The 12944-nt window shown below is 33.5% G+C and overlaps 1 protein-coding gene across 12 annotated transcripts in view; it reads right to left on the bottom strand.

The window, feature by feature from the left end:
• Positions 1–12944, bottom strand: part of LOC122568366 — a 133689-nt gene that overhangs the window by 16970 nt on the left and 103775 nt on the right. For 11 of the 12 annotated variants that reach the window (XM_043728025.1, XM_043728020.1, XM_043728024.1 and 8 more), the window contains 2 exons: positions 11890–11953; positions 1544–1800 (listed from right to left, as the gene is read on the bottom strand). In XM_043728025.1, coding sequence (XP_043583960.1) covers positions 1544–1800; positions 11890–11953 — 321 coding nt within the window. The remainder of the gene's footprint in view (positions 1–1543; positions 1801–11889; positions 11954–12944) is intronic. The other variant, XM_043728029.1, reaches the window with a different exon arrangement.

The following is a 12944-nucleotide window of genomic DNA, read 5'->3' as shown; positions in this document are numbered from 1 at the left end:
TTTAGATAGATGGTATAAACAGAAGCCAAAAATCAGTTAACTAATGATTACTGGGATTTATATCTTTTTCTATAGAGACAACATCGTGAAACCATTCTCCAGCATTATTAATAAATATTTAGAAATGGAAATTGCACATAAATTCTATACTACAGTATTCTCGTTGGTACGTAGAATAGTTTCCAATCAAAATTTTTCAATTTTGGCACTTATAGTGTTTTATTTCAATTTTAGTTCAATTATTCACTCACCTGGGTAATTTTCCTGCTTTTGCATCGTTAATGTGTTCTTTTTCCAATCGGTCAATAAAATAATAGAAAATAAAATAAAAATCGGAAAGTTATAGTTTCCGCTTAGTATGTCATATTCTTTTATATTGTTTCCAGGAATTGAAGCGAAGAACAGGAAGAAAATTAAAACGCAGATCGAAAATTTTCATTTCGTACCGAGATTTTTCAAAGTATATATATGTAAGACAAAAAGTTTCACGAATCTCCAAATCCTCGGTACTTATATCGATGCCGTAAACAATGTATCCTGTCTGTTGGAAAGTTTAAAACAGTATCTCAAAAGGAAACGACTACCTTTCGGTTGGGAGACTATTTGAAGTTTCGCGAAGTTTCTTCTTCGCGTTACTTGTATCGATATCAATTTTCGGGAAGTTCCGGGGTCTTCAAGTTTCGAAACTTGAAAGATTGGAACGTTCTTCTAGACGATTGGCAAACTTGAAGATTTGGAAACACGAAGATACGAAAGTTTCGATATTAAAAAATAAAAAAATTAACAAACTTGGCATTTGTCTTCGAACGGAATATATGAACGTTATTCCATCTAGTTTTCGATTTCATACACGTCACATGTATTTTATTACCAAGGTAATGAACACAGCTTTGACACAGATATAACGCGATACGATTATTCCGTAATTTATGAACTAGCTTTCAACAACTTTGATCGAAGATACTAATATAAACAACTAAACTTAACTTCAAAATATTAGCTCAAAAGTCTCCCGACGTTCTATAGCACGAGATAGCGTAGTCTAGTTTGTCTTAAACTGTAATTCACTATGTCACGATCTAAACTTGAAGAACAATTTAAACAGAAATAATCTACGAGCTTTTCTCCCATTCGTTACGTTTCACCTTCGACATTTCCAACTTTTTAATCTGATATTAAAAAAAAAAAGAAAAAAAGAAGAAGAAACGAAAAACCTTGTATAGTTTACCTTCAAGATTTCCAAGTTTTTAATCCAATATTAAGAAGTATGGTTTATAAAATATTCAATGATATCCTTTCCTTATATATTCCTTTCTTACAAGCTTTCCACTTTATTCAAATATAAAATTTAATATCCTATAAAATCTGTATACGTTCTATCCCTTTAACCAACTTCCCTTAATAACACGAATGAAATATCGAAACGATACGTATCGTAAGATACGCCGAATCTTATAGATAACAGTGGATACGATTCCGAGAAAACGGCATCTTTTTACGTATATACATATAAGGTTTAAATCCTCGTTGATCAATGGCTTACCTGAACCAGGCCGTGGAAGATATCGTCCAGGATACCAGGCTCTTCGGTTAAGGATCTCGTGGTAAGCCTCTTACGGCGTCTCTTGTGCATCGTGAGGAATCGACCGGTGGGTCTGGGCCTGGAACGACCGATATCCAAACTCTCTAGCAGGTTGCGGTCTACCTCTGACAAGCGTCTGAACGTCGTATCTGTCCTGGCTTCATTGCGCACTTCCGTCAAAGTCACCGATACGCCGGATGTTGGCAATGCGGCGTTTTCTGCGAAGCGATTCGAAGAAATCGTTAGATGTGAATCGCGTGATGAAATATGTCGCGCGATTTTAACGTGTTAAAAGTACATAGGTGCGCATCTTCCTTCGAGAGTAAAATTATCGCCAGTTGCTTTCGAAAGTGTACGCAAATGGACAGGCGTCGAGACTGTCGACAATCCAAATCACTGTCAGATCGGATAGTCACTCTCAACGCAGTGTCCTGTCAGCTTGCGAGAAATATTCACGAAAGTAGCTCTACAGCAATAACAGTTTCACTGTGTATTCGTTTGTCAGTTGCTCTCGCGAGTATTTCTCGTAAGAGTGGGCAGTGCGTTGAGAGCAACCGCACGAGTCGCTATGAAATGAAATAGTCGCTGTCAACACTTTAAAGGTAGTATAGATTAAAGACAGGTGTCCGTGTCCTTTGCTCACGATTCTAACAGGTAAATTTCTTTGTTGCTCTTTTATCTTATTTTAGGTTTTAATAGTATTGTATATTCAAAATCGTATATTCAAGAAGGTTGCAAGTAAATTTTTCTCTGGAAAACTAATAATTCTCACTTATACTCTGTTGTCCGTGCTATCAGGGATTTGACATTAAGGTAGGTTTCTATTTGAACGTAAAGCTATCGCGAGTTGCTCTCGAGAGTATTTCTCACAAGTGGACACTACGTCAAGATACTCTGGAGAGCAATTCGCGATAGTTTTACTCTCAAGTGGACTTTTATCTTAACATTAAAAATAACGCTAAATAACACGATGACGTTTATCAATGAAAACATGGAATTTTTTTTAACAATAAAATACAACTAAGTGCAAAGAGGAATATGATATAAAATACAGGCTCTCTTCTTTATAAATATGTGGGCGTTTTTCGAATAATTGATTCTACGTAAATATCGAGATAACAAAGAAAGTTCACGTGTCATGAATGCTGGATGACATTTAGTTTTCGATGTTACCCGCAATTTATCTTTGTACTAGAAGGTGAATGGTTGAAATAAAGACAAACAATGGTCTTATGGAATTGTAGGATTTATGTTTTTGAGATGTTCTACATTGTGAGCATCGAATTTGTTTTTGTCACAATTTGTATATCACGTTTCACATTGTTGCACATTTATCTCGAGAAATATTACCATTCGATGTTAATAGTAGCATTAAAGTAAAACTATTTTTGAAATCAAGTCGCTCTGGCAATCTTTTTCTATAGTTGCAGTCGCGAAATGAATCTTTGATAAATTATAAATACAGTAAACTGATGATCGCTGGGAGATTAATTCTACGTCAGCGCGATACTGCGATTCTCCGTTTGTCGAGATTGAACGCAAACAAAAATGGTCAATGACGATGAATACGCAAGAATATAATAATTTATATCGGGGCTCGTGTTCGGAATTATTAAGAGTTCGCTGCTCGTGTAAATATCCTGCTGGAAACAATAAGTAGACGATCACGTGCCTGGATAATTCGATAATATCATGCTTCTATTGTTAATAAATTATAAAAAATAATTTCTCTAAGACTAAAAAAATTGTGTCTTGAAAGGTTCGAAGGAGCCTAGGATAAAGAGTTTTCCAGATGACAAGACGATAGAAGATGTTAACTTTGTTACTGAATATTAACTTTTAGAAGAAAATTCTATCGTTAGTGGTATTTTTCTACAGATTACTGCCATTAATTGTCTATAATTTGTCACACATTTGTCCACAATTATTATAATCAAAGCGCAGTCTGTCAAAAATATGCGCATATTTGCGTAACTCAAAAATTGTCACTTTTTCTTTTCAATTATATATAATTTGTTTCATATTTATGAAACTCTGCACGTGTTTCTATACTACTATTAATACTATTAAAATATATTAATTTACGTTTTATTATAATTTTAGGAAATATTATATTGTAGAAAATATGCTATAATTTTGGCTAATCACTCTTCCTTTAAACAGACCTTACCACGCTTTACTTGAATAAAATTAGTGGCTACACAAAATTACTAGACTTAATTTTACTCAGTTTCTCAGTCTGTTGCATTGTAGAGTTTACAATGGAAAGATAGAAACGTAATGGGAACTTTCACGTGCGCACAGAATACGGGACTTGACCTTAATTAACAAATTCCCAACTTTTCGCTTACCTACACAACTACAGTTTTCAAAATCGATTCATCCACTTTTCACCTATTCCCAACCTTTTGCATGCTTTTTTCCCGGAATACATCCACTCGATAACGAAACTTGTTCTTCATTGGAGAAAGAAGAAAAAGAATTTTCCTTAGAAATTACACATTTACGTAACGATGTCTCATCTAGAGAGCGATTCGGTTGTAACGCGTCCAAGTAAATAAAATAAATGAACTCCTTGCTTATGTAAGATAAAAAAATTTAATTTTAAACCAATTAATCGATGCTATCTTAGAACCTACATTGACACCTAGCTTCCATGTGCACGAGAGTTGACCTTAATTAACAAATTTCCAATTTCCCAACTGCCTATACAATCCCAGTTCGTTAGATTCAATCTATTCATGGCCGTTCGCAGAAGTTAACATTTTTTATTGCAATTTTATTTTAAGGAATGCCGAAACAACAACTTCATGTCCGTTGGATATATAAGGTATTCACGCTATTAGTTTTCAGCGATTTTCTCATAAACGACAAGCATGAGGGAAAAAACGAAAGAGGAGAAAGACGAATGGTCCAATGTGATCTACATATTCGGGACAATATTCTTCTCGCAAGTGTGAAAATGCTCGTGCATTTTCTAGTTTAAAAGATATTTTAACTTTAATTTTGTAGAGTGTCAAAAACGGGAAAAGACGTAACGCAATATTATTGTATTTATGTTTTCTTCGTCTTTTATATGATAAACTCTACAAAATTGAAGTTAAAATATTTAGTTTTAGATTAGTAATCAATTTTCGATCATGTTACCGTAATACATTTTTTTCGTAGAAGACGAGAGGGTTCGATGTACGCAAAACGAAACGGAAGGTTTCCGTTTAAAAGAATAGCGCAGCTGCAAAACGCACGTGCATTTACGCACTTGCGAGGAAAATATTATCGTAAATATGTAGATCACTTTGAATCATTCGTCTTCTCCCTCTTTCATTTTTTCCTCATACTTATCGTTTACGAGAAAAACGCTGGGAACTAATAGCGTGGACGGCCTGTATTTATTGAGCGAGAAAACGAAGAGGGAACGTGTTATGTTAGTACGCACTAGTGTTATTATAGTGTTATTTTGTGTCTTATATGTAATGTTATTATGAGAACGAATTGTCATTGGAAATTGATGTACGCGGAGAAAGCTTGATCAATATAAACACGAAAATTGCTGTATTTCCCTACGATGATAATGCAAGTCATTTGCTTTTGTACGTTGTATTATTGATACTATTATTGGAAATCCTTGAGTCAAATAAAAATGCTTGGTCAACAAAGATTAGGGGACCTATCTCTTCATGTTGATTTATACTTTTTTATTTCGATAACGTAAATCTTCTTGTTTGTTGTTATTCGTCGTTATATTTATTATTCGTGTAAGAAAACACTGATCCAAGGATTATTAGAAATTGAGCGAAAAAATATTTTGTTATATAGCATGCCGATTTTTATTATTGGAAATGATAAAATAGAATGGGTATTTTATGATACGTGTAAAATAAAATGGATATTCGATAATAAAAGATAGCAAATATAAAACTCCACATGTAGTACAGAGCCATTTTTTCCACCACTCTTCACCATAATCCATATTGGATGCATCGTCACGGTAATATTAAATTACATTGATTGAATATATATTTTGATAGGATTATGTGCGTTTAATGTTTCATTCGATAAAACATTCCATTTCATAACATGCGCTAGTATAATTCAAAAGCTGCTAATATTTCCAAGTATCGACATGAAATATTATAACGAAATATTATAAAGTATATAACGAAATATCATATACTTTACTAAAATGAAATGCTGTCTACTCTGGAAGAATGAATTCGTAAAATTAGACAATTAAATTTATCCAGCTCGATGTCACGTGTTCCTAGAATTTACGAATTTTTGTATCTATTTGTTGAATTTTTTAATAATTTATATAAAAGGTAAGTCGCTAGTAGGGAGAGAGGAGAACAGGAGAGAGAAAGTAGAAGGAGGACCAAACAGGAACAGGGAATAATTTCATAACTTATAATTTTGTATTATATTTTTGTATTTTTTAATTTTATATTGTTAGAGTTTCTTAGTTCTTAGTTTATATTTCACGTTCCTGTTTGGATCTGTATCTTGCTGAAGATTAGACACTGACAGGATATAAATAGTAAAAGTATAGAGAATAAGGAACATAAGAGGTAATAGACATAATTTGTCTATTACATTATAGACATAATTCTAAGCCCAAGTTTAAGTTATAAATTTCAGAACTAATTGTTATATATGAAAGATGTTAAGCTTGGAAAAGTAGACCATAGGTGTAAACCAAAGAGGAATATAACTGCGGGTCAGTTTTAACCCGGAAGTTTTATAACAAATAAATAATAGTAAATGATATAAAAGGTAAGTTTGATTCATAGTGCGAGTAGAAAGAGAACGTAAGCGTCCTATGGCTCTCGTGACCAGTAAAAGTAGATGATACAGGTGATTTTCTTGGGTGGGGCAAAACATGTAAAAGTACACGACCAGGTACATTTATGAATCTTCTTTTACGAGATTTAAAATTTGCTTGTAATTTATATTTTAATACCTCTGTTCGATACTACTGTTCGATACAAACAATTAAACTCACATTAGTTATATACCTAATAAGTTTTTCAAAATCTGTCATAGCATTTTTATATTTTATTACTCTTGAATCGCCCCTTTCTGAATCCGCCACTGCCTGTGGCGTGTTCACGCACTGTCGCTGTCTAATTAACCTAATTGCAGCTATACGTGTTATCAGTCAAAGAAACCGACAGACTTTATAACGCGTAAATTCCATCGAGGTTATCGCTTCGTTACTTTTCCCCGTTTGTTCTTTACCGAGTATACCAGTCGGTTTAAAAGTATATTTTCACCATTCTTCTTTTTCGCACGGTGATACTCGCGATAGTTTGAAAAACATTGTATATCAATCATAGGTTATATTACACTATGTGATATATTATACTATGCGTTATATATTATACATTATATTATTACTATTATTATATACGTTATATCATACTTGTTGAAAAAGATAGGAAAGAATTCCATTTCGATTGAAAATGTCGATATAAATTATCGCTTTTACAGGCTTTTATTAATAATTTAGATAGACGATCGTACCACTTTTTTCTCTTATTTTGAATCATGAAGCATGACGACGAGTGTCGACCAAAAAGCATCGAAACGCTATTTAGAACTCGAGCTCGCAATTGCTTGCGACAATTTCTTGTTACACGTTTATGCAACTATTAACGTTTGAAAACAAAATTTTCTTATTGAACCTAGAGAAAACGATATATTATTCGTTCTGAAAGTTCATTCCTATAGTAGACGTTCATTCAAAGGTAAGAAACATCTCCATACATAGTAAAGCTTTGAGTGTTCAGCAGCGTTCAGGAAGCGCACTGCACGTCAGTCATCGCATTTTCTTTCGTAGCTCGGCTACTTCCTGAAATATTATCGGGTCGAGGCGGAAGATCCATCAGTTTCGCTTCTCAGCACGAGCATTAACGCGTTCGTATAAACGTATAGCGATTAATCATCGACATGACTTCCCGCTTTTACGTCTAATTTTCGTCTGATCTTCGTTCAATCGTGAATTTATCATTTTTATGTTATATTATCTTAGACCTGTGTCACATAATTTTAAGTCGTTTACTTCGACCAAACCAGACATAGTATTAGATGCGATCAATGAGTAAGACTCTCACTGATTCGCTCGTTAATTTGCCTATATTTGCTTGATTTGTACAAAAGGACAAGTATGTTCAAACTTTCAAACATTCAGGTTTCTCAAATAGAAGTTTCAGGAGATCTTTTCTAATGACAGTTTGCATAATTTTTTTATACAAGATTTTCATAGTTTGCAAGCACTATGTGCGCTAGAAGAAAATCCTTTTTCGTAATACCTCACCGAGACTGCTTCTTCCGGAAAGATTTCCTATAATCGACATACTATTACCATGCAAAACTCACTGACGGTCGGACGTGATTTTCACAACCACCTGCATCGATGATAAATATGTATATCTGAATCGATATTCGAAACTCAATTACTTACTAATAGAAACATTCGCACCAAATTTCCATTCCTTCATGCAAGTACAGTGACCGCAAGAAGTATTTCTAAGTAGTTTCGCAACGAGGAAATCATTTCATTTCCATTTTTATAATATGAAATTTTATTTGATAATTATTTATGAACTTTAATATGAAATTTTAGTTTCCATATGAAAATACCTGCAAATAATACGAAATTTAATGTACGAATACTTGAGCCTAATTGATATAAATCTAATGGTAATTGTAATTTTGTAATAACTGATATGCATGTAGTTGATATAATAAACGGTCGTCCAGAAAGTAGACTTTCTACAGTGTAGACTAGACCGAGATTGAATGTACTTATAGAATCAATGATAACGTTTCTCGCAAGAAATGATGATTTACGGGAGTGTGCAAGACGATGCTTACGTATAAGCGGCGGAAGTGAATGACGAAGAAAGTGTATGACGTATACAAAAACTCATATTTATCGTTACGATAAGCATTGAAATAGGGCTGCTGATTATATTGAAAATTAACTTAGTACATATACTAAAGTTGCAAATAAAAAGAAGTTTGCATCGTTGTTATTTCAAAACCGACGATTATTAATATCTGGACATCCCTCGTACGATGATTTTTGTAGCCACTGTATGCGATTTTATTGGCGTAAAATGCGTCCGAATCGAAAAAATAGAAAAAGGGAGAAAACAAAGGAGACAAGGAGTAAAGAAAGATGCGGACAGAGAAGTCCCATCGTGAAATCGAAGGTTAACGATTTACTGACGCATTCAATGAGCGGCTATCTGTTAAGTCCAGGATCGGTAAACACACAGTCAATCGGACAGGAACGTTTCGTTAGACAAGACAAATATGGCAAACACAAGGGTCCATTATCGTTTATCGACACTGTCGTGGGAAACACACAATACTTCCCGATCGTTATTCCCGTTTTCTATCTCGTAAACCTTTTTCTAATCGAATCGAACGTCTTGAGAAAACTCAATCGTAAGTTAGAATTCCCCGTTTAATTGTTTCAATTATTCCCTTCGATTCTAACGACCAATTAAAAGATTAATAGTGTGGTGCCATGATTCCTTGTATCGTTCATTAACCAGCGTTCTCCGCACGTTTGTCTATTTCGATCGATGTTTTCTTTATCGATCAACCGGTTTATTACCGAGCAAATCGATCGAATGGCACTTCGGCACAAATCTTAACTGGCCTTGATTACTCCCTATACTTCTTTTTATCCTTTTGTATCCTTGTTTCGTGCAAGTTTCTTTATTTATCGGCAAAGATCTATAGAACTGTCGAAATGATCGATTCGTAATTTTTCATGGGGATTTTACAGATTTATAATTTTAGGAGATTCTCTATGACTCCTTTTTTAAAATATATGAATCGATAAAAATTTCAACGAAACTCGCTATCCACTCTAAGTAGGAGATAGTTATAAAGCATAGAATAATCCGTACGTATTTACTATTGTAATTACAGTAGAACTGCATTTATCCGAATAGATATCGACCAACAGATAGTTTATATAATTGAAGTTCATATAATAGAAACTCCTCGATATCTATGGCTATCTGTTATTTTCCGTTCACACGATAGGAACTCACGGACAAGCGAATTTAATCGGCAAAAGTTCAATTAATCAGGCGATAACCAAAATTTCGTTTCGATAGACGTAATTCAGATAAATGGAGTTCTACGGTGTTGGAAAATTAAAATTCCAAATTTCCTTCGAATAAGCTAAATCGTCCGAGTAAGCTATACGAAAAGCTAGCACTTATACAGCGACAATGATTCATTACGCTGCGTGGTTTCTTAGTATAATAATAATTTCGTGTTTCAGTAGTTTGTTTCCAGCTTCATTTACACGATGCGATTCTGTTTCAGCGTTCTTGCGAACAATACGAATTGAATTTATGGCTGCAAACAGATTCACTACCATAGGGACGTGGAAAAAGTGGACAATGGGCAATGGTTCGACCAAATCCCACTGCGGCAAAGGACTTGATTTATTTTTGTTGTTGTTGTTTCGCGATGCTTCAGTAGCGCAATGCTTGCTATTTCCTCGTGAACCATTTGAATTTTATTCTTCGTAAAACGCTGGTATTGTCTAGCGGAATAATGAATCGCAATTGTGTTAAATTCCTTCTCTCTTTCTTTTTGTTGCATAGTAATTTGACTCGTACGCAAACTAAGGCGCGAACGTTTTTCCAACATTCATGAGAACAATTTGGGAGTAAAAGCGTTAAAAGAAACATTGGCATTTGATTAGGAAAATTCTGATAGTATGATATCTTTTCGGAAACAAGGAAATATTAAATTTTGCGATCGTTTGACAGAAGCAAACGAGAAGTTATTTGGAATACTATTCACGTATCTGTCAAAATTATATTTCGAGATGTTCAAAGTTAAAGCTTTCTCTCGTTTATGGAATCGCGGTATTTATGAAAAGCCTGTAAAATCGACACTGTATAGACTTCATCTTTTAATGTAGAATAAAATTATGTCGAGAAATATGATTACTTTATTTCCAGTAAAAAACGACAAAGCTGTAAAAAGATGACTCTGGATGCCCTTTTTTCGAATATCGAGTTTCTTCACGTTTCATTATGATGGATCACAACGTTGAAAGTAATTACATATGTGCAATACCCCGTTAAACGCGATTGAACGCACACGTAAGTAAATACAAAGCAATAAAAACAGATATAAGAGTCTTTACAAATATTTATCGGATAGAAAATAAATATGAGAAAAAGATTACGTTCGTTACTTAATTTAATACCAGATAGTATCGATAATGGAAGAAATACTTATAAACTGGTACTTTCTGCATTAAAATTTCATTTTCAATAATTTCATGTAATTTTACAACATGAATTCTATTCATTTTGAATGCAAATATATATATATATATATATATATATATATATATATATGTAATGTATTGCATTATGTACTACAAAAGATAGATTTAAAAAAAATACATGTTTATTCGAAAGCGTCAATATGAAGGTCGACAAAAATACCCTATTGATATTTCGTGAAAGTTAAAATTTCTTTGGAGATTTTTGTGGAAATGTCATTTTTGTAGATCGGAAAATATTAAATCGGGAAAGGGCGTTTTTCGTGAAATAACGTTTCGGTGTCTCTAAGTGAATTACTGCGGTATAATATCCATAATTTCGAGGTACGTATGGTAAAGTCTATAGATTATAAGGATGTGATAATCGGAAAGAGGGAACATCTCGGGAAGCGATCGTAAGACGAATAGCTCCTTAATTATCTGAATTAATCGAAAGTTATAAAATCAATTTCTGAATACGCTCTTATAATTGTGTATTCCGTGATGAATTATTGTAATATGCATCCAAGATTTCGATAATCGGCGTACTTTCTGCGTAATGTGATAATAAATTGATATTCGATTCTATATACAGAGACGTAGGAGTAAGAGGAAAAAAGCGATGATAAGGTAAACGAGATAAGTGCTTTAATCGGACAAAGTATTTACGTTCGTTGTACATAATTGAGAAGAAACTTCTCGATATTATTTTCGTACAAGTATTCGTAATTTTAAAAACGAGGAAAGAAAAATATACACCCGACACTTGCAATATTTATAACATTTGTATTACTTTTATTTGTAGCAATGGTATTTTTAAACATCGTATATATATTTATGAGTAAGGGAAAGAATATTTAAAATACTGTGACTCGACTGGATGTTGCATTTGTATAACATCATTTCCAAATTCATTATGTAGATGAAAAGACAACGGTTTAAAAAAGATAAATAAGTCAACGCTCATTTAAATTTTTAATGCAGCACGAGTTACACTCACCGGAAATGCGGATGAACACGGCATTCTGCTCCCCACTGTCCACCGTTATCTCCGCACTTCTCCTCTGTAACGATAAAAGAATTTACGTAACGTTTTATTCTTCTGACAAATATAAGTGTGGAAAGTGAATAAATTAAGTGACGACATTAATACGAGATTAAAAATAATTTTTATTATATCCGAGGTAAAAAAGGGTGGAGTGTTTACTTTTTGCATTTGTAAGCACGAGAATAATAAAATGCATTTCTCATTGCGAATAAAATGGACGTAGATTAAATACGTAAAATCCACTTTGAAATTAATTTCAATGTAACAGAAATTAAAAATTGTACTTATAATGTGTTCGATTATTTAACACTGTTACTGCGAGATCCCGAAATATCTCGCGCGATATAGATACTGTTATAATTTCGCTCAAGTAACGCATGACACTAATCCGTCTTACATCAATAATTTCGAATTAGGTCGAGTCTTAAGATTACAAGTCTAGATTTAAATCTTTCGTGGAGTTAGTTGAGAACCTCATCACGGAGTTAATTCCATTTCGCCATAGTAGAATACTTAGCGATCAGATCAGGATAATTAAAAACATGTTCTTTTTCTTTTACACGTAGAACGTGTATCATTTATACAAATTTGCGCTTTTATGAGTACGATTAAGGAAATGGAATCTAAATAGAGATTTGCCTCACCTAACATCTGTACCGTGGCGATTCTAATAAAATTCGTAAAACTATGGAATTTTTCTTTGTTAAATGAACATTCGTTCTCTTGAAACGATAAAATATTATACTTGAAGAAATACAGTACGATAGTTTTTCAACTCAATTTCAAAATCAATGAGAACTACAAACTTTACATTTCCTGTATGTCGTAGAACTAAAAATCTTTTTCTTTATTGCAATTCCAATTTCACAGAAACCAATAAATCCAAGTTCAGTTGCTAGTGTTTCACCTATCTCATTCGAAAAGAACAAAAAGAACTTTTAACGCGAACACCTTCGGACAGTGTTCCTACGTCGTGGACTTCCGCTACTTCGACAACCTGCAACCCC

The sequence above is a fragment of the Bombus pyrosoma genome, linkage group LG6 (genome assembly GCF_014825855.1).
Source record: "Bombus pyrosoma isolate SC7728 linkage group LG6, ASM1482585v1, whole genome shotgun sequence".
In the NCBI taxonomy this organism is placed as follows: domain Eukaryota; kingdom Metazoa; phylum Arthropoda; class Insecta; order Hymenoptera; family Apidae; genus Bombus; species Bombus pyrosoma.
This window is presented reverse-complemented; position numbering and strand designations above follow the sequence as displayed.